At 41.1% G+C, this 23,172-nt stretch overlaps 1 protein-coding gene across 1 annotated transcript in view; it reads right to left on the bottom strand.

Moving 5' to 3' along the window:
- The window catches only part of fbxw7 (F-box and WD repeat domain containing 7), a gene marked incomplete in the record, with an annotated part of 62,827 nt that overhangs the window by 26,732 nt on the left and 12,923 nt on the right, over window positions 1-23,172 (bottom strand). Inside the window, 6 exon segments of the mRNA XM_036137523.1 lie at window positions 2,911-3,024; window positions 3,681-3,817; window positions 4,227-4,350; window positions 6,872-7,006; window positions 12,105-12,246; window positions 13,095-13,177. Coding sequence (XP_035993416.1) covers window positions 2,911-3,024; window positions 3,681-3,817; window positions 4,227-4,350; window positions 6,872-7,006; window positions 12,105-12,246; window positions 13,095-13,177 — 735 coding nt within the window.

Genomic DNA, 23,172 nt, shown 5'->3' with positions numbered 1-23,172 from the left:
AAATGCAGCCTAAATGTCTCCTTCTCTTTTTAAACCAATACAGAGTAGACAAAAAACACTTTATATAGTATACTATGAAAAATATTCATAAACCTTGACCCTTTCACTTTGAATCATTTTATTTATCACTACATTTATTTATTTTTAGATGATAAACCAACACAGGGCAATGCATCCTCTTAAATCAAATTAATACTCATAGGCAGATGCTTGTATTTTGCATCCATTTACTCTAATATCTCTAAAAAGACGTGTATAGAATATTTTACTATAGATAAATGAAGTATCTTTTTGTCAATAGGTTGCAAACGACTTGCTTTTTCATCATTTTGATGCCATTTGCTATAAATAATCAAATGTGCAATTAAAGAAAATAAAAAAAAAACATAAAAATCTGTTGGTTAAATAATAAAAACTGTTGATCTTTAATAATAATAAAAAAAAGTAAACAAATTTCCTATAGCATACTATAAAAACAAGCTCTTGTTTCAAAGAGATGTGTAACTTTTGTGGCTCTAAAATAAATGTATTTAGCTGGACCGAGGGCAAAAATGTCTCTGACCCCTGCTCTATACGCTGAAACATGGCGGCGGCAGCATAATACCATAATTATTTATAAATCACTTTACCAGAACAAAAGGTCAACAAAGTGCTGTACGCATACAACTGCAAATATCTGTTTAAAATTTAAATAGACAGACAAATTAAACACTATAATAGACAAATAACATAGTTGAAAACAGTAAAAATAGTTAAAGATTAAAATAATTAAAAAGAAAGGGGGCTTAATTGATATCCGTTCCACAACCTTGGAGCCGCTACAGCGAAGGCGCGGCTTCTTAGTTTCTGCTTTGATTTAGGGACAGTAAGGAGCTGCTGGCTGGCAGACCTTAGGGAGCGGGCAGATGAATGGGAGAGCAGCAGCTCAGAAAGAGGGGGAGCGGCAAGCCATTAACAGATTTAAAAGCAAGTAAGAGAACTTTAAAATGAACTCTAAAACGTACAGGCAGCCAATGAAGGGAGTTTAAGATGGGGGGGTAATGTGCTCAGACCTTTTTGTTCCAGTTAAAAGTCATGCTGCAGCATTTTGCACAACCTGCAGACCCCTGATGGATGAATCACTAACCCCAAAATAGAGCGAGTTACAGTAATCCAGCCTGACTTAATGTTCCAAAAAGTTGCCTCGACAGAAAAGACTTCACTTTGGCTAACTGCCTCAGATGAAAAAAAAACAAAAAGAAAAAATGTTAAATTTTATTACCGTCCTAATCTGGCTCTCAGGTTTAAATTCAGCATCTATCTTAACTCCCAGATTTGTGATAATCGGCCTAACATATTGTGCCAGATGTGCCGCCAAAAACCATCTTCTTCTGCTTATTGTTTGTTCAAGTGTAAATAGTCCAAGATTTTATATCATTGACACATTTGAATAACGAACTTAAGGAGAAACCCTTGGCTTTTTTAAGTGGGAGATAAACCAGGGAGTCATCTGCAAACCAGCGTTAGGAAACTCCATGTTTCCTGAAGATGGAACCAAGGGGAAGCAGGTACAAAGAGAGAAACAAGGGCCTTAACACTGAAGAGGAGCAGCAGAGGACACAAACACACCCAAATTTACTAAGAAAGTTTGCTCTGCCAAGTAAGACCTAAACCACTGCAGTGCTGACACTCACACACTGCGCTCCAAACGAGGAATTTACATTTTATGATCAACCGTCAAAGGCAGCGGTTAAATCACGCTGTGGGGATTCTTCCCTTCCTGACATGCAGACACATATTTACATGAAATGGCCTAGTCAAAGCCCAGAACTGAATCAACTTAAGAACCCGTGACCTGATTTTTCACAACAACTCTCCGTCCAATCTGAATGCGTGACACTGGCGACCCCGAGGGCTCGACCAGATATGCAGGCCACGGATTTGAGATCTTTATCTCTTAAATCATGCATCATTTTCCACTTTGTAATCACTGACTATGTTTAAATGGGAATTAATACTTTTACAAGACACTGTATGTAGCAAAAATCTAACTATGAACCAGCTCAGAGGAAAACAGAGAATTTATTCCAATCATTTATTTCACGACATTATTAACCAAAAGTGGTTTATTATGTATTATCTTGTCACCATTTAGCAGAAATTTAAAAAAAAAAATTCTAATGGTAACTTCAGGCTCAGGTTTCTGTATTAATCTGTACATACAATGGTTTGCATACTGTGACCTTCTCCTGTATTGTTTACATTTCAATTGTTTTTATATTGTATTTTAAATCTATTGTTTACTTTTAAATCTCTGCTGCACCTAAAACTGTAATTTAACTTTTTACTGCAATTTACAAAGCTGTATGCAACGAAATTTCGTTCTGTACGCACTCTGTGCATACAAAATGACAAATAAAGTTGTCTAAGTCTAATGGCCAAAGGTAGATCTGCTTTGCAGCTGGATAAGAAAAGAATGACGTTGTTTTTTACACGCTGTAGAAACCAATAGAGAGCTACCTCCCAACAACAGTGGTGCATAAAAACGTTCCTTAGGAGAGGAAAAGTCTTCACTGATCAGAGCCGCAGTTAAGAATAAACTTTGACTCCCTGGAGATCCTTAAAGCAAAAGTCCGGGTCACACCGGCTGACAAAAAAAAATCAATGAAAGCGTCATTTACCACTAGTTCACACATTAGAGCACATCAGAGATAAATAAATCCACATTTAGGCTTAGAAAATGATAAAAGCTAACGCTACACTGTGGATAACACTGCAAGCATCCTCGTTATTCCAGTCATTCTTTTCTTTCAAAGCTTCAAGCAAGATACAAAATAATCTAAGAATGGAGAAAAGATAAATATGGATTTTTTTTCCCCAGCTCCTGTTAATCATTGTGACTCCAGTAAACAATAAAAAACGTAACTTTACCTTTCCTGTTATGGCCGACCAGACCTTCAGCGTGTTGTCGTCGGAGCCGCTGACGATGCGGTTGCCACAGAACTGGAGGCAGGTGATCACATGGTCGTCGTGTCCCTTCAGCACCTTCAGACAGGAGAGGCGAGGCGACACACGATGAAGGGGATAAGAGCAGGACTTGGATGAGGGACGACAAAGCAAATGACAGGATCTGAACAGACAGCCGCGCCTCTCCGGGGCTTTTCGCATCAAAGTGAAAATGAGATAAGAGGAAAATGTCAAAAAGTTCTGGAGGTGTACAAAGCTCTTTGCCGGGGAGGTGTTTGCTGCTGTGTTTATGTGTGCTGTGTGACTGCTACTGGGTCACGGGACTGCCGGCTCAGCAGATCACACGGCCCGCGGCATATGGAGACGAATATAAAGTCCCCGGGAGCCTAATTGTGCCAGTAGTCTCCCAAAAAATGACCTTCAGATGTTCCACAAGCAGCTGAGACCTTCAAGGTCTGCTGCGGGTTTTCTTAAACATTCCTGTCATGATTTGAAGAATAAGAACAAAACAAACTTCTTCACAGGTAAAAGATAAAAACACAAGTGGGATTGAAGGAGACCGTCCTGTGGGCCTGCTCCATTATTATTTCACAGGAATACCGCAGACGTGACATGCTGCTCCACGCTTCAGACCCTTTTCTGAACCGGCTTTCTTTGACTTAAGGCTGCCTGATAACAGATCTTCAAGATCACCTAACCTGTGGGGAATCAAAGTTAGCAGAGAGAGCAGCTACCTTGGGTGATTTGAGGTCCCCTCTCCTCCAGTTGGTGTCTATCCTGTGCTGCCTGATGTAGGCGCTCTTCCAGGGGCTGTGAGTGAAGCCCGGCTTGGCAATTTTCCTTTTGCGAGGGGGTAGAGGCTCATCAATACCTGCACAGAGAGAGAGAGGAAAATCAAGTTGCTGAATGCACTCAAAGGCTACACGGCAAAAACTGAACTAAAAATAGTACAATTTTCTTAAAATGAGTGCATCTGTCCTTGATTTGAGCGGGTAAATAAGATTATCTGCCAGTGGAATAAGATTTTTGCACTTGAAATAGGAACAATCCATCTCCATCTTATTTCAAGTGCAGGATGTCTAATTATCTTATTTTAGGGGTCAAAATACTCATTTAATTGGCAGATAATCTTATTTACCTGCTCAAATCATGGACAAAAACACTAATTTTAAGAACATTTTACTTATTTTTAGGTCCATTTTTGCAGTGTAAATATCAGTGGTGACTTTAAGATCACCCACAGCAGGAGGCCAGGGGCTGGGAAGCGACTCGGGACTCACCCTCTTCCCTGCATTTCTCTCTCCACAGCAGGTTGTCCTCTGCCAGGATGCGCCAGTAGCGGCACGTCTGCGCCGCTTGGAGGAGGTCCTTCGGTTCCAGGAATGAAAGTACGTACAAAGCCAGCTGTTGACAGACCAACGGACCGTTATAGGGCTGCAAATTATTACAGAACAGGTGATCTGACCAGAACTTTAGGCACATTCCAAAAGAAAAGATCTTTATTTATAAAGCGCTTTAAAAGCAGCCAGCAGCTGAAACACTGTGCTGTACATGGCTACAAGCTAAAGCACATCCATTGAAAAAATAAACAGATAATGCAAGAAAACACTTAAAAAGAAACAATAAAACCAATTAAAAATGAAAACTAAGTCTTGCTAGTGTTAAAAGCCAAAGAATAGTGGTTTCAACAGCGTGCTTTTAAAGAGGGCAGTGAAGGAGCCTCTCTTATGTGCAGGTTATTCCACAGCTGAGGACCAACTATAGAAAAGGCCCCGCACAATATAAACTGTGAGCGTCCAGTCCAAGCATTTCATTTTGTTCATTAGATTGATTGATTTCTTTTTTTTTTTTTAGGAGCAGACGCTCGGTGGCCGAACACTACAGCATTTCTAGCTAAAGCTAATTCATGATGTCAGTGCCTAGTTGGGCTTAAGAGGACACGAAAGCAAAAAATATAAGCTACCACACATCAATCTAAATAAATATATATATGCTAAAGAAATATTCAACCAAGATTCATGAATTAGAAGTTTGAACGTGGATTTTTTTTAGGTTTTAAGTCAAATCCAGCGAACAAAGGCAACATTCTTTAAACACGCACTTCTAGACAAGTGAAAAAAATAAGAATAGGAAAGAATAAACGAGAAAGATAATAACTGAAGGTTTGAACCATTGGAGCAGATGTGATGCTTTGCAGCATGAGAGGCAACCTGCTTTAAAAACTTTTCTGTTATTCTGCAGCAAACTCCTTATGATCCAGATCTCACCGGGACAAACTAGATGGATTAAACCGTTTGATCTGATTATTTAGGCACAAAGTTTGGCTAAAATGACAAAAGTTAACCAAATGAACAAAAGTCTGATTGACTTAAGTTCAGAGGCTCTAAATGGAATAAAATATTAATTTAAAGTGCCTTTAACTTTCAAACATTCAACCATAAACATGTTGAATAAATACTTTTGACCAATGATAAATGTTGAAAATACATGAAAGTTGTCATTTTATATACATCAAAAACATGAAATAACTTAAAAACGCATTTATCTTGGCTGAAGAATATTATTAAAGTTGAATGATTAAGAAACATTTTTATGCTCTATTTTGGTTTCTGGTCTTTGCTCATATCCGTCTACATTTATTGTAGTTCCCTATAATTATGTAATTTACCCTGAGTTCAAGGTTACTGATTATATTTCCAGATAAAAACCCTATAATTTTCAGGCTCAGCCTCCTAGACTTCTCAGTTCTTTAACATTTAGTTTCAAATAAATAAAAAAATAAAAACAATCATTGTAAATTAATTGCAGATCTGTGCACAGAGTTTGCATTTCATTCTTTATCAATAACGCTAAGGAAGGTAGGTAAAATATGGATGTATGACTGCAAGGAAGGTAGAAGACAAGGAAGGTAAGGAAGAGCAAACAAGGAATCAAAGGAGGGAGGAGAAAAGGAAATAATGACAGCCGAGAGAGAAAAAGATACAAGAAAGGATGATAAAAAAAACAAAAAAAGACACAAAGACAGATAGAAGGGTACAAGGATGAGAGGCAAAAATAAGGAAGGGTTGGCTAGGGTTGGAAGGAAGGAAGGAAGGAAGGAAGGAAGGAAGGAAGGAAGGAAGGAAGGAAGGAAGGAAGGAAGGAAGAAGGGTTACAGAGCAAAAAGAGGAAATAAAGGAAGGAAGGGAGGAAGGAATGAAGGAAGGAAGGAAGAGCTACAGAGCAAAAGGAGGAAAGGAAGGAAGGAAAGGCTACAGAGCAAAAGGAGGAAAGGAAGGAAGGAAGGAAAGGCTACAGAGCAAAAGGAAGGAAGGAAGGAAGGAAGTAAGAGCTACAGAGCGAAATGAGGAAAGGAAGGAAGAAGGAAGGAATGAAAAAGGAAGGAAGGGCTACAGAGTAAAAGGAGGAAAGAAAGGAAGGAATAAAGGGTTGGCTAGAGAAAGGAAGGAAGGAAGGAAGGAAGGAAGGAAGGAAGGAAGGAAGGAAGGAAGGAAGGACTATAGAGAGTAAGGAAGTAGTTTTCTCTTGGTTTAAACTACAACTGGTTCTGCAGTGCGATGCGGCAAATCTGTTCTTTAAATAATGGAAATTACCAAAAGATGTCAACGACAACAAGAAGAAGAGAAGAAGAAACCGAATAAAGTGGTTTGGGGATTTAAAATTGTGAGAACGTCTGACGTGGTATGAATGTTTACTTTGGTTGTGACACCTTGGATCTCTAACCCACCGTGGGCTCCTCTGTATCATCACCTGTCAGAAAGGTCGTTGAGTCTGCGACACGACAAGCAGCCGATAGAAGCTGTTCCACCAGAATCTCTAATGGGATCTCATCAACGTTTGGCAGGTAATATCAGCAGCAGCAGCAACAGGAAGGCACCCCCACCCACAACAACAAAGAAGAAGAAGACGCTAGAGAGGAGCTCACCTCTTTGGGCAGCAGGGAGATGAAGTCGCGCTGAAACTGCGGCTCGATCACCTGCATCATATGCTTGACTTGTGTGGGCTCACAGCTGTCGATCAGCTCATCCAGCGCCAGCAGCTTTTCTGGGCCGGTCCAGCTCTGCAGACACCCGGAGCAAACGTGGACACGGTCGTTATTTAAGTGCCTTTGATTGACGAAATACTGCTGACTTTAATTAAAGCACCAATTTAGATTAATGCCGATTTCAGATTTAACAAAAAGAAGCAATGACAACAGATTCATTTTACAGGAAAAAAAAATTTACTTGATGAGATTTCTTTTACAGACGGCTGTGGAAGAAAAAAGAAACGTTTTTGCATAGTTCTTTCTGATTTTGCTGTTACCACTCTTCATTGTTTTGGAAGAAATTAATCGCAACATACCTCGATAACTCGAGTGAACAGAAAATAGGGCTGGACGATAATTCAATAACGATATATAGCGATCGATGATAGAAAAAGGGTCAATAAAAAGTTCAATAGAATAAAAGTTTTAATATTTCAGTCATTAAATCCTCTCAACCAATCACAACGTAGACCCAGGAATCTCCGCCCCCTTCAACGAGTTCAGAGAGCATGCGTTTTTTTTTGTTTTTTTTTAAACTTACAGTTTTGGTAAAAAGTTGGTTGAATAAAGGGTTGAGTTTTAATTCCGTGTTTGTGTGTTCTGTATCTAAAAATAGGTCGCTACGCAACAGCATAAAAGGCCAGGGTTGCACTTAGAATATATATTTTGATTTTGTTGATAATTATCAATATCGATCAATATGATTTCTATTTTAGCGATATGCTTTTTTTTCTGTATCATCCAGCCTTAATAGAAAATGGGGTTTTCAGATCATTATCTTCTTTATGTTTCATTAGCTACACCTAGATCTAGTTGCTGCCAAACGTGGAGAATAAAGAGATCCCTTAAATACATGACCACATGAGGTAGGAAAAATTATCTAAATAATGTTAAAAAAATAAATAAATGAACAAAGCAGTTGGGGGTCTATCAGCCTGGTTTGGGTTACACAGCAACAGAGAGAAGTTTCAGGGCAATCAAAAAGAATGCAAAAGGAAATAAGTAAGAAAACATCCTGATGATCCTCAATTATTTTGAGGAAATATTGCACGGACTGATGAGACAGGAGCGAAACTTTCTGCATTGCATGTGAAACTAAGGAGAAACATGTCTGGGTTATGGAGCTGGAGCTTCATAGCCGAAGTGGCCTAGTCAAAGTCCAGGCTAAAAATGGGATGGCTATGCCGTGGTGTGATCTTGAACAGGCTGTTCATGTTTCAGATCCCGCCAATGTGGCCGAATCAAACCGTTCTGAACAGACTTACGAGTCTTTACAGCGACGTGAAAGACTTGTTGCCAATTATCCCAAACACCTGACGGCGGTTGTTGTTTCCATCATGAGCGGCCAAACCAGTTATTAGCTTGGGTGGGGATAATTACTCCTACAAAGAGGGCCAAGCTGGGTTGGACAGTTTTTCCCCTTTAATGAAATCTGCCTTGCTTTGCGTTCACCCAGGTTAACTTTGGCCGATAAGTTAAAATGTTTACTGACCTGAAGCACATTTTAACGCTTTTCACAGCACTCTAGCTACTGGTTTGTTGACATATTGCACCATTTTAGCACAATTTCAAACCAATTTCAAGCCCCAGAACAATTCCTGCACTTGAGTGAAAGGTGGTTTTAACGGAAACAGAAGCAGAAAGATTTCAGGCTTTGTCAACTTGTTTTATTCCCCCCCTTTGCTCCAACTCAAGGCTAAAACATTTTCATAAAGCTGCGAGCTCGCTGAAGATTTCATTACGTAACACGTGGTTGATTTGCATAGGAATACTTTAAGAAGCAAATAGATGAAGGGCCACCAAAAAAAAAAAAAGTGAATAAAAGCGATCGATGTTCCTTTTCAAACCACAAGGATTTAAATCAAATCAAAAGGAACCGACTGATTTTTACAGCAGAACGAAAAAGCCGACATTTCTCTTGCATCTTATTTTCAGTTTTAGTCTAATTGACAAGATGAATCCAGTTTGTTTTTCCAATAAATTTGCACGAAGCAGTTTTATTGGATTGTCCATAATATGTTATTGTGGATGAGAAACACTGAGCCAGCTATAGACATTCTGCTCTGCGGCGTAACAAGACTCTATTGAACCAGATATAGACGAGCCAAATGAACTGAACTATTGTGCCACATCACTTTCTCTGAGATCTAGTATTGTATTAAACCCCCCCCCCCCCCTCCCATTTCTCAAACCAGGCTATGTCTGCAGACACCGTTACGAATAGCGTTTAAATCACAGAGCAGCAGCAGTCTGTTTCCATCTACTCCAATCGGAGCATTTAGACACAGCAAAGCCTTAAAAACGTCCACTGCGCGTTTACTTGAGCAGAGCTCAGAGTAAAGAGTAAAAGTGAGCCGGACAAACAGGACTGAGGAGTTAAAATGGTTTATACTGACGGAGAGAACCTGGAAACCTGACCGGTAACGTGGCTTTAACGGCGCTGGATTTGCTCGAGGCCTCTGGGTTTTCCAGTCAGAACAGCGGTGGAAAAGTTCAACACCGTAAACCTTCTTTTCTGCGGCACTAGGTGATCTAAGTCCCCTCCCCCCCTGCATCATTCTGCAACAGTTTTCTTTTTTTGGGGGGAAAAACACTAATTTGTTTGTTGAACCCGACAGGTCTGCAGTCCTACCAAACGCAGGAGCTCCAACAATGATTACAGGCCATGAAGCAGAGTGGAAAATCTGGCCCTACACCTGTAATTTGGCAGCTGAAAGGTTTAGCCAGAGGTGCTGGTTCTGAGGGTAATGAGGAGGTTCAGAGAGCGCCACAAAAACTCAGGGCTGAGCAACAGGTCCTTAAAGCTTACATCAACTTTCAGCAACTGAATCTTTTTGTTGTTGTTTTTTTTTGGGCGGGTTAAAACAATCGTTTCTCAACCTGGAATTAAATTGATTCTCTTCTTCTAATATTTCCACTTAGTTACAAACTTTAGTTGCATGTACTTAAAGTGTAACAAGATCTTGCGATATTATAACATCACGACCTTTCTTTCATCTATCAGAAATCTTTTTTGCAACGAGACGCTTTTTTAGATTCGCTTTAAAGGTTTTCTGTGAGGAAGGATTTCTGGGAGCCGGAGTTAAAAAAGAAACGAACTGACAGACAAAAAACGTCTGGAGCGCTGGTAGAAAAATATCGACGTGCTTTGTAGCTGCTAATGGTGCTGCGGTTGGCATCCGGTGTGCGGATTCCTATTCATAGCAGAAAAACTGAAATACCTGCACTGGTCAACACTCAATCGTTTTAAGCATTCCTTTAAAAACACACCTTGTGATTGCTAACCCACTCCTCATTGGTTTAGAACACAAAACAGGACAGTTTAGGTCCTTATTTTAAGCCTGTGGACACCTTGAAGTAGGAACAGGATAGAAAGTTTCTGATTTGGAGCAAAATGGCTAGTTTGAAAATATTCAATCTAAGTTACTTAACCTGATTAAACCTGCAGTGGATCATTCTATAATTAAAAGATATATTTGAACACTATTTGTTATCAAACTGCTCTAAAAAGTAAAACAATTACAAAAATAAAATCCTAAACAACATTGTAAAAGCCTAATCTCGTGTCAGGACCCTTTCTGTACCGCTGCACATTTATTTTTCTTTCAGGAAACCGTTGTCGATGTGTCTCAACATGTTTTCTTCTCAACATCCAACCACTAGTCAAAACATCACGTCTAATATTAGATTAACATACTTTTTTTTTTTAACAGTTTTTCTCATTAATAAGGAGAAAATAATGTTTCATTTAGTAAACCCTTAACACTTAAAACAACTCCATTAGAGCTTTTGCTATTCAGAAAAAGAAAAGGTGGAGGTGTGAATCTATTCATATTTCTAAAACAATCTTCCCCTTATAAAAAAAAAACTAATTTACAAATGCTCAGATTTTACATCGTTACAAACTGAGTCAGAAGCCATGACGCCTTTTTATCATGTTTTTAACAACTGATGAAGACAACAGGCTGGATTGCTGACTTTTTAATGACTAGAACATCAAAATGTACGACAAACACAAAGTTATTACATAAACAAATACATTTCTCATCTTAAAACAACTAAGATTTATTTAATTTCATTTTGACCGGGGTTTTAAAATTTAGCCAAACCAATGTCAGATCTTAACCTCGTGTTAAGATACTGTTGGACTGGTATATATATATCCTGCAATAAGATGACATATTGCAGGTTAATAATTAGATAAAAAAAAAATATATAATAATTTTTGTTACTTTTTAGAAATGAGCAGGAGTCATCCAGCCTTGCTCAGACTTTTACTAAAGACATTCATTAGAAAGATAAATAACAACAATAATAACGTATTTCATATGTCAAACTGTGTCCGTCTCTTTGGAGATAAATTATCTTCAGAACTAGTTGTCTACTGCATCAAATGCCTTTAAAAAAAAGATATATATATTTTTTTAACAGCCCATTAATAATGCCTAAACACGTCCCGTATCTCTACAGAAAGCAGGTCGTCTCCCTGTAGCTTCAGGTGTGAGAATAAAGACTCTGGGAGGTCAGGCGTCTAGCGTAATATGTTTGAAATAAACAGCGAGGCGTCAACAGCTCAGCCAGGCATTCAAAGATAATAAGTCATAACTCTCTGCAGTAATGAAATCCATGACAACTCATTACATTAAAAGAAATCACGGGGATGGTCACAGATAACACGTTTAAATTACATCTTATTTCCTTGAGGTCTGAGGCGATTAGAGCTCAAGACTACAAACAGGAAAAAAAAAAAAAAAACGCAAAAAATAACTCGTGTAGGGATGACACAGATGCAACACTGCGCTGACCTGGTGAGCTTTAAAGAGGCTTAAAACCAGAAAACCTATCATCAGATAGTTTGTCAGTTTCAGACGATCGCCGAGGAGAACCTTTAATAAAGAGCGCAGCTCTGAACCGGGCCGCCTGATCTTTTTATTGCTTCTCAGTCCAACAGGTACGGCTAATCCCAATTCCACGCTACAGTGCTTTATGGTAATGTGATGGGCCGGCACAACAAGGCAGCAATTATCCCTGAGACTAAGTGCACAGTGATTGGAGGGACACCTGCTTTCAGATGAGCTTTTTGCTCCAGGGTTTAAACGGCACGGCAGGAAGAGTCGGGGGACCTGCCCACCTGAAATGTTCGGAGCCATTCCTGGAGACCCGTAGGTGGCTGGATTGAGGTGATTCGCCGTCTCTGTTGGCCCTGACCGTTGGCCGTTCTGATGTGGCCGAAGGTGGTGGGTGTGGCGGGACACGGGACGATTCCTGTCGGGCTGCGATTTACAGAGAAAACAGAGCATATTTAAAAAAAAATTGGCATTGATGGGGGACCTTTAGAGGCAATGGGAAGCTGAAAACACTGCAACTAGAATAATAAACATATTCTGGGGTTATTTGAAATTGATTTGCTACAACTTGACACACAAAAAAAAAGTAGCGCTAGATAAACATTTAAAAGATGCCATTACGGCTAAAAGCTTTTTTGTTTGCCAGTGATTTGCTTTAACAATCGGGAACAAGGCTCTGTTCTGATGGGGGAATTAATTTGACGATTCGATTTATAACAGCAACAAAAATCCTGACAGACATGCGTTCCTGCTAAACTACATTCACTTTTAGTTAGATACAGCGAATAAAAGGGGAATGACAGCGTCTGGGTTTCATTTGACCCCCTGTAAAAAAGCGGTACAGGATTTCGCGTTAAGGCAGCGGGAGAGACCATCAGGCGGAGACGCGCCGCGCTTTAAGTTCAGCCCGGTGGCGGCAGAGCGGAAAGCTGGGGTCGATTTCGTTATCGATTCATTTTTAATGGCGGGGGAAGCCGAGAGGGAGCCAGTTACATAGCAACATTTACACATAAGTGGCTGTGTTGGGTTTGAATTTTAATGCAGCTACATGTGAACACGCGCATTAAAGATTCAGAGCAGGAGAAGCGACTGGGACTGCAGGCTGGATGCTGCAGATCCAATCCATCCTCCTGTCGGAGGACGCGTTCTGAGTTCACAACACCCGACAGATGTTAATTGGCGCTATTACAATGTGTGGCAGATGGGAAACAAAGGCAGGAACCGGTGACCTAAGGAAATTTGCTGCAAGTAGAAAGCAGGATCTGGGACTGTACCTCGTGTATTCGGGGCCTTTGCAGGGCTTTTTTCCTGAAGGGAAAGATCGGACCTCTGGGCCAGGGTCCAACTTTCTCTTCATCTGGAGAGGAAAAAAATAAAGGAAAACATTAGACAACACAACCCTACTGGAGTCTATGCCTAAAAACAAACACACAGTTCTTTTAAGAAAGCAGCACTTTGACATGCTAAAGTATTCACATCCCACGAACCTCTCCACAATGTCCTAACTAAAGACTTTAATGTATTTTATCCAAAGTGTTCAGAGTTCATGAAGACAAACGGCCCGGGACACAGGAAAATCCTGAAACAAAACCTGTTACCAGCTGAAACATTGAGACTGGGGCTACCGAAATCTTCGCACTATAAGGCGCACTTAAAACCCGTAAATTGTCTCAAAAATTGATGGTGAACCTAATCTATGATCAACGTTGGGCTCACTGACTGATTTTATGTGGTATAATGCCCTCAAAAATCTGTTAAAAGTACGACTTTGGTTAGCAATGAAGCCGCTCCGCTCAATGGATATTAATGAGCATTACGGTACACTGTGTCACTACCTGATAGGACCCCTGAGCTGTCTACAAGACTGCCTGACTGCAATGTCTAAACTAGAAGTGCATTCATGTAAGGCAGCCCGTGCTGTACGCGCTAGCAACAATAAACCAAGTGAGTTAATTCAATATAAAAGTTACATTTATTTTGGCCTTATGTTAGAAACAGGGCAGTGTAGTCCAGCTACTCTGTCCTCCCAACAGAGACGGATAGCTCTCCCTCTCAGGAGAGAGCGGCGTACGCAGAGGGGCGCACCACAAAAATGGAACTAAGAGTAAGTAGAATTTTCTTGAATTGAGTATATTTTTCTTTGATTTGAGCAGCTAAATAAGACTATTTTCCAATGGAATTAGTATTTTTTTTACACTAAAATAAGATAATTAGATATCCTGCACTTGAAATAAGATGATTGAGATAAATTGTTCTTATTTTAAGTGCAAAAATATTTAATGCGCCTTATAATCCGGTGCGCATTATGGTCCTAAAAATGTGATACTTTCCAGCGGGGCAAGCGACCCTAAACGTACAGCCGGAGGTAAAATGAAATGGTTTGGTTAAAGCATATTAACGTGATGGAATGGCCTAGTCAAAGTCCAGAACTTAATCCGACTCCAAATCTGCTGCAGGCCCTGAAAATTGGTGTTCGCAGATGCTTTCCATTACTACTGACTGCGTTTGGGCTATTTAGCAAAGAAGCAGGGGCAAAAATGTCTGTCTCCAGATGCAGAAATCTGGTAGAGACTGACCCAAATTGATCATACGGTGAGAGAGAGTGCAGAGTGGGAGTGGGTTTTCCAGTGCTGCCGAGTTTCACTTTGTTTACACTTCACTCTGAACACGATAAGCACAAGAACAGGGAACAGTGATCCCCTGCGCAACCAGACATACGATAACATCCAGAGGCAAACACGTTCACACCCAGATTCCAAGGGTACAGCGTGTTCACGCACACCAAACAACCAGCGATTATGACGACTCTTAGGAGGAGGGCGCACGGTGCATTCTTTGACTGCGTGATTGACGTCGACGGCTCACGGACGAGAACAAGCGCGTCGGCTCTTTGTTATTCTTCATCACCTGCGGGGTGCGCGCAGCGTTTAGTCCCCGTTGCCACCTACCCGACCGTGCAAACAAAGGAGGCTGTGTGAAGGGCCTGGGCGAGCCAATTTTCCCCCTCATCCCATGCCTGCCACTCTCCCTGGCAAGACTTCTCAACACACATGCGAGTGATCAGCATCCCTTCGCCTGGCCCCCGGGATGAGAAAACGAGCGTGACGGATTAGTGAGCACGTACTTTTAGTGTCCTGCCACAACAAGATATAAAAACGTGACTTTCTGGCCGTGTTGCATTCATTGGATTTGGCTGAACAGGTAAAAAAAATCTGAGAAACACGAGCACTCCCTTTTTTAAATTAGCTGATCTTCGCAGATAGACTTCATTGTCTCTCTTTGGGTCGTAACATCTTTGTACAGTTACAACCCGAAATCAAATTACGCTCCAAAAGGTATTTGGCAATGTTTTGCTCGCAGTTAAACACCGGCCTATTTTGCTGCAACCTGTGCAGGAAAACACACAACTCTGCCAGGGCAGAGTATAATTACATGTTGGCTTATAGAAACTAGAAACCAAATTCAGCTCATTTTTTGCGCTCGGAGGCAAACAATGCTCTTTTGATGCAGGTTTATTATTGGAGCATTGTATTCTACACAGGGAAACAGCATTGGACACTTGACTCCACGCTGTCTGGCTCTACAGTGGCATGATTACATGTCTACCTCGAGATGTGTGCTTTTTTTTGTTTATCACTATAATTTAGTGAGGGAGAAAGATTGGGCATCTGTTTGTGGTTTCAGCTTCCTGGGCTTACATGAATGTTATGAACAGCAAATCTCAGTGCAGGAAAATGTGTTTTTTTCCCCCCTTTAGAAGCATAAAAATGACATTAAGAGCCGGATATCTGCAAAGACGTCGCTAACATTTGTTTGAACATATAAGACGGCTTCCACACATTTACAAACTATAAATCTATACTTTAAGACTCAGAATAGTCTTTTTAGGCCAATAAAGTATACAGAAATACGTGGGTCACATGATAAAGAACATATATAAAGGCAAAATTGATTGAATCCTCTCTTTTTTACCATTACAATATGTCTGCACTACTCTCTGTGGGCTTTGGCATCTCAGCAACAAACAATATTCATCAGGTGAGAGAATTAAGGGCATTTTGAGTCCATTTGATGGGACAATATTGTTGATAAGCAGGGAATGAATGAAGGACCCTTGAAATACTGCATCCTATCAAATACTGCATTTAAGCAGTTCTTTGCAACTTCATTTCAATGTTGCAATGCTGATTATGATTTGATACATTATGCAGCTTTAACGAATATTGAGATTCAGTACAAACTTATAGCAGACTTATTTATGGTAGACCATGCTTATTGTGGGTGGGTGGATGGATAAGGAGAACAGTCTCAAAATGGCACTTTCCATAATCTTCCCATGCTCTATTCCTGGAAAACACTTCAATATTTTTCCATTTTATCTATCTATATCTATATTACTTAGAAATCATGTTTTATTGACAATTGTATGGCCAGCCTGCCATTACAAACAACAAGAAACCCAACCTGCCCACATGTCTCTGATTATACATCAAAATGACCCAAAGTTTACTTTTCTAATTGATTATCTCCCCACTCCCAATGCAATTCAACTCCTGTACGCAAACACATGGTTTCACTGCAGAAACCTCCAGTTAATTCATCAAGAAAAGGCACAGAAATATCTCTGAAAGTTTTTAAGTCCAACGCAAACAACGCCAAAGCCGGGTCAGGTGTGCGACCTACGCTGCACTTCATTTTAAGACGGTGCGATTAGGGTGAATCATAAGATACCCAGAGGAGCTAAGACCCGGCTCTTTTACCCAAAAAAAACCTTGTTCTTCAAGCGGTGATCTCACTGCATCGGCAGTTCAGTAGCCAAGGAGAGCCTGGGTGTGTGTATGCATGCAGAGGGTGTGTTTGTGTGCGGTATTGTTTTGTGTGTGTGTGTTTCTCGGAGTGAGAGACAGGAGAGAGGGGAAAAAAAAAAAGAGGGCGTACTTGGCGGTTTGAGAGTATGTGCCTCTGTGTGAGAAAACCTCAGACTCAACATCGGCATGGGAAAGAAAAGAAGGGAGAGGGAAAAGTGCAAAAAAGCTTCTTGCGTTTTAGCTTGGCAAAAGGTAACGAGACCGAGAGAAGGCAGTGTTTGTAAATCACCACCAACCAGTCGTTCCTCTTCCCTCCCCCTCCGGGTTTCCCTTTCTCTACCCGACCAAGAGCACGACAGATGGATACAAAGAGGGTTAATGATGTTTTAAGGCAGCAATCACTCTCAGGAAATGTGTACATTTTAATTAGGGCTGCGTGCATAAAAGGGCTGAATGCAACTGTTTCCCCCCAAAGATAGCAGAAATCTCTGAAATCTTAACTATGATGTTGAACAACAACAACAAAACACAACAGGAGCTCAAGCTAGGAGTAAAATATTCAACCTCTGCAGCGCAACATTAGTTCAACGATCCGGGTTTTCCGGGAAGACACCACAGTCTGGTGTTCTTTAAGGTTCGACGAAGCTATAAAGAGTAATCATGAAATTATCTGGTTTATTTTTAATCACACATCAAAAGTATATAGATTTAAAACACCAAAAATGTTGGAGTTCCTGGTTTTGATGCAACTAACGAACACAAATCTGTTTCCTTCTCAGCATTTGACCTGCTGATCAGATCAGATTTCTGTCTGACTGATTGGTTAATTTCTAATTTAATCGCTAAATGGTGAGAGCACAAGCGAACAAACCTTTTTAAACATAAACCACTACCTATAGTCTGTGATTGGTGGCTTATTATGAGTATTTGGACCTGGTAAAAGCCTCTAAAACCAAACCTAAACCTTAAATAGCAAAGATCAGCCCCTTTATTTAGATCAAAGCAAAGCTTCATTACTACTTCGCAGTTTGCACCCTGCCTCTCCGTTTAAACAGGCTGTATTATGAGGGAGGCAGCCGGTAAAATACGCCAAACATCTTTGAGGAGATTCTACCTCACACGGTCTGACACAGTGACCCATTATCTGTGGAGCCTGAGGCGAGAAGCACAATGTCAGGGAATAGGCTTCTCCAACAGGCAGAGGCGGGCTGCACACATCTCAAGCAGTCCCTTTGGTCAGTGGAAGATAACCAGCGCTGCATAACATCTAATTATGATAACCCTGCAAGCGGGGCTGCAGGGGGTGGTAGAGACGGGCTGTTTGTCAGCTTCCCATTTCTGACCATTAAAAAAAGTCACATTTACAGAAGCACGGCGAGAGGATTTGTCTGCTATGGGTATGGAGAAAATGTGGGATGGAAAAGCATCCATGTGGTTGTACGAAAGCCAGGACAGGAGTTGATGTGCAGGTGCAGAGCTGCTCTCAAGTGTGAATCCAAGAGGGGGAGGAAAAAAAATTTAAAAGTAAATATTCTCCCTAAATCTTCCTAAAGGATAACAATCCAGCCATTAATAAAAATTATTCTCAAATCCAAATGAGAGCGGTGGATTCCATCCACCACAGCTGAAGTTAGAGACGGGAAAAGGAGCCAAAATCACAGCGATGCATTTAAAACGTTTAACGTTGCCCCCCATCACAACATTAAGGCCCAGGCAATTAAACAGGCGTCTCTGGGGGTCTGTCACACCGCTGCTCATCCTCCGCAGTGGCCGCACAATCTGCCCAGAGCCGCGCGTCAGAAATAATGCGGGCGGGAGCGACTCGAGCGATCGTCGATCGGAGCCGAGGGGGGGGGACGGGGAACGTGATTTCAAGCCCGAATCCCATACTCACTTTGTAGAAAATCATCTTTAAAGTGCCGTAGAACCCCATCCTTGCAGTCGGGTGCGTTTCCTTTCTTTTCCCTCCTCAGTGACAGCCGGTGAAGTCCAAATGCGTGTGCTTGGAGGGGAGCGAGGGCAGCGTACTCTCAGGTAAATCCGCCTCTGATGCGAACATGCTCGGGCGCATCACCGGACTGGCTCGCTCGCTGTAGATTCCCACGGTAAGGACATGCAGGGGAAATACGAGGAAGAACGGGGCGGTGGTGGGGGGGGGGGGGACGGAGAGATCCGCCGTGTCGCTTCGACTTCACGGGGAGGGGACGAAATCAATGGGCGAACAATGCGATGATCCCGGAGGCTTGCGCGCTGCGACCGAGCAGCCTCGCCGTTCAGGGGAGTGAACAGATGAGAGAGAGAGGGAGAGAGAGGGAGACACTCGGTGGAAGAAAAAGGGGAGGGGGGAGGAGGAGGAGGACGGAGGAGAGCGTCAGAGCGCAAAGCAGTGCTCTCTTCCTCTTCACAGCCGGCACGACGGCTTCCTCCGAATAGGATCGGATTACTGCCTCCCCGGCGGAGACGGCAGGAATGGTGCAGTCCTGCGTCTCAGCGGCAAAGTGCGCGGCGCGTCCTCCGCTGGTCGGCGGGGGCAGAGGGGGCCGCACACAGGAGCAGGGCGGGGTACGCACCGGCCGCGTCTTTATAAGCATCAAAGGTGAACTCCACTTGTTGCAAACCACATCAGGAACAAATTACAATGCCCCCATGTTTGCTTTGCTTAAAGCATTCAAGATGCGTCCCCATAGGCTGCAGAGGAGGTTTAGAAATGCAGATATGGACATGGGAAACGTGGGCTCTGTGCATTATAGAGTAAAATGCATTCATTCACTTCTCTGAACCATAAAATGTTAAGTTACCTTGCACACTAGTAGCCCAGTATCAAGAAAAACATTAGTCTGTATGGCACAAATTTCCTTGATATTAAAATGTTTTCACTAAAGAGTACGGATTCTTCCACACATCCAAGAATAGGCAAAAAAGTTGAAAATTATGTATGTCACTTTTTCTTTAAATCAGCCATCAGTGCACATAAGAAGCACATAATTAACTTTTTTTTTTTTAGTGGCAGCTGCAAAATACAAAACTATTTACAATAAGCAAAACAGGGCAGCCTCTCCTACAACACAGAGTAAATATATCAGTTTTATTTATGTCCCTTAAATAAAGGTTTGTGATGGAGCCACATTGGTGAAGGGGCGGAAGCAGGAGCTTTGTGGGTCCAAATTAAGAAAGGTGGCGAAGAAGGGATTCTAGAACAAAAATACCAACCAAGCCAAGGACACGCACAAGATTTAACTGCAACATACAAAAAGTAAAAAATACAAACAGAGCACGCATGTTGGCAATGGTGCCAACTAGCTGTCTTATTGCCTTCATGCAGGAGACAACTTTGAGAATCTCCTTGTTGGTTCCAGCTCACCATCGATGTTACGAGTTACGCAAAAGATGCTTAAAATCGCAATAGTTACCATCATCCATGGTGGAATCCAATCTCACTTGAACTCCTCACTGGTTGGTTCCTTTAGATGGCGTCCGTTCAGTCGAACCACTTTCAATTTTTCCGTTTTGAACCACTCAGGCTGCTGTGGTACTTGGTGGTCTGGTAATTGCTTTTTGACTATCAAGCTTCTCCCTTGGTTGCTTTGATGTTCGCTGGTAGCCATCAGCTCAGAAACGTCTCTGAATACTTTCCCGTTTTGTGCTGCTCCATCTACCTCCCTCTTTGGTTTCTCCTCAGCCACGAAGCACAGACGTGTTTAACACCTCGTTGTTCGGACACAGTGCATTCATTCTCTTTAAAGCTTAGAGTGCGTTCAGTCGCTATTGTGGTTCCTTAGAAATGGCGGTTCCTGTAAGGGAGTAGCTTGAGTGTACCACCACTACCCAATCAGTGACTCTCAGATTTCTGACGATGTGTTTTTGGCCCGACTCTGCTTGGTTGGAACCCAAACCAAGTAGGTACTATGCATGCCAATGGAAAAGGGGGCATAAAAGGGAAGAACAGGACCAGAACTGGATCAAGGAGCAGTAAAAGAAGGGGACCTGGTTTAATGAATTATGTTTTCTTTTTTTTTTTTTTACCATGGGCAAAACATCCCATGGTAATGCCTCCATGGGCATTACTATGGGATGTTTTGCCAGCAAAAATGAAAAACTACACTACAAGGTGGATGGTCATAATGTTTTGCCTAAATGATGTATCCTATAGGGGCCAGCTAGATAATTCTGAGAAAAAGTCTACTACTTTCTGAGTGAATTCCCAAATAATGACAAACCTTTTGAAATAAAAAAAATAGAGAATACTTGTGAAAAAAGTGATTATAAACAAAATGGAAGAGAAAAAAATCTGTAAAAAACCAAACAGCGCTTCTATTGATCCAAAATCGGCATATCAAATGATCAAAAACATGTGAATCCATCAGTGTCTGCTGCGCCTGCTGAATCTGAAAGGCGGTATTTGCATTAGCACGACTGAGTGAACCTGTCCACTCAGGACAATTGTGCACCGCCTGTAGCTTCACGTCAACTACCTCACATCAAACCACAAGCAAACACAACCTGGATTGGCAGCTTATATTACGGTGAATGCAAACTGTCACAAACTCTAAAATAAAAATTCTCCCATCAAGGCAACCACCAGTAATAAGTTAGCTTTAACTTTCAGTCCGGAAGAATGGAGAATTACCAAAACAACTAGCGGCTATTTAAAAGCCACTAGTAGTCCTTGAAACCAGTCCGGTGACAAGTTTGAGGGACTGCAGTCTTGCTAAAAAGTCTTTGGTATACCGGTCTATCCCCTTAGACTGAACCACCAGTTTCAAATGGCATTCAGTATCGACATCCAGAGGCATCCGCGTGCACAAAGAATGGCTATGGAAGAGGCTTTATTCAGAGGTGATGGAGCATTGAGTTCTCAAGCACCCCTGGCTGACATCTGTAATTACCAAGCAACCTCAAAGGGGAGAATTTCACATACAACAGTAGTTAAAATGTTAAACAGGCCACTATTCAACAGAGTTTTGCTTCGTTAATAAAATCACATAATTGTAAAAAAAAAATCTAAATGACTGTTTACGCTCATTATGCAAGGGAAATGCTAATTTTTCTACTAGAAGGTGAAGGGATAGATGTATTCTTAGGAGGGGGGGGCACAAAGGTTGAGTGGAACTTCAGCCGTACAAAAGCTTTGAGAATCAGAAGCGGCTGAAGAGTGGCAGACAGAGATTGAGGCTTTGTCTGTGTGTTTAAGGGGGCTCTCAGGAGGAAGCTCCTCTTGATGCTCCATGTCGCTGCAACCTTTACACAGCACACTGGAATGCTTGGCAATGCGAGAGGGGTTGCACTGTGGCCTTTAGACGGCCGTCACTCTTCTTCTACTGGTTGGTGAAGCATTAACTGCCTCCGCCGACCTGGGTAACACAACTTAAACCCTGCTGGCAGGTGTAGTCTGCGTCAAAGCGATATGATTGCTATTTCAATTAAACACGTTCAGGTGACGTCCTCGTTAAACATTTGCTAGTCTCGCTGCAGTATTTGAACAGCAGCAGATGTATAAATACACACTCATTACATGGCGGCGCAGCGGATAGCTTGTGGGAAAATGCAAATGCCGTCTCATTTCACTGCGCACAGAACGACAACATCAAGTCGAGGTTGTCTGCATTGTGACTTAGAAAGGATGTATGCATTTTTGGAAGAAAAATAGATTGGAACCTGTTTTGTTGTTTATTTACAATCAAATAGTTGCAGTTTTACACCCGTGACTACCCCCCAAGTTACTGTGCAACATTTACATTAAAAACCTATACAATCCAAAATGACTGAAAAATAAATACAGTATGGACTTATTGATCGGCCCATCTTTACAAAGAGCATTTAATTATACAACTATAACTTCTATTAGAAACATTAATATATATATAATATATATATATATATATATATATATATATATAATATATATATATATATATATAATCTATATATATATATATGCAATAGCGTCGGTAATGGACAATGTGAGTAATCTTTAAATCAGTATTGGTACCATTAGCAAAACTTGGGTTTCATTTCACCTTCACCATCTTGTTGCCAGTAGAGGGGAGGGGGTGAGAGGGGAAAATGTAAAGAAATATAGGTAATACTAATAAATATTGGTCGTAAGAGCACATTTAATAGCAGATCTTAATATCGGTGCAAAAAAAACTTGCTTTGTTTGTCCTGAAAATAAAGGACTAAATGTGACAACAGCACCCCCTGCTGTTTGGTATGTACCTGCAGTCAGTAGTATGATTAATACTATTAATAAACTCCTAAAAATAAGTACAAAACCTAATGTAACTGAAGCTTATCTTTAATATTAATGGCTAGATATTTTTGCCACATGAGGGTAATAGCTAGTTAAGAAGTTGACTGCAGGTATGACTTGGGCTGAAAGCCATTTATATTGTTGTTAATATAGGGTTAAACTGTGACCATGTTTCATTAAATAACATTGTTTTTTTATTATTTTAAAAAAGATTCTGGGTAATCTTCAGGACAACAACGACGGCTTTTAATGAATTAAAAAAGAAAATTAGAAAAGTAAAATTTTTCACCCATT

The sequence above is a fragment of the Fundulus heteroclitus genome, chromosome 5 (assembly GCF_011125445.2).
Source record: "Fundulus heteroclitus isolate FHET01 chromosome 5, MU-UCD_Fhet_4.1, whole genome shotgun sequence".
Taxonomy (NCBI): domain Eukaryota; kingdom Metazoa; phylum Chordata; class Actinopteri; order Cyprinodontiformes; family Fundulidae; genus Fundulus; species Fundulus heteroclitus.
The sequence above is the reverse complement of the archived record's forward strand: the minus strand, read 5'-3'. Positions and strand labels throughout refer to the sequence as shown.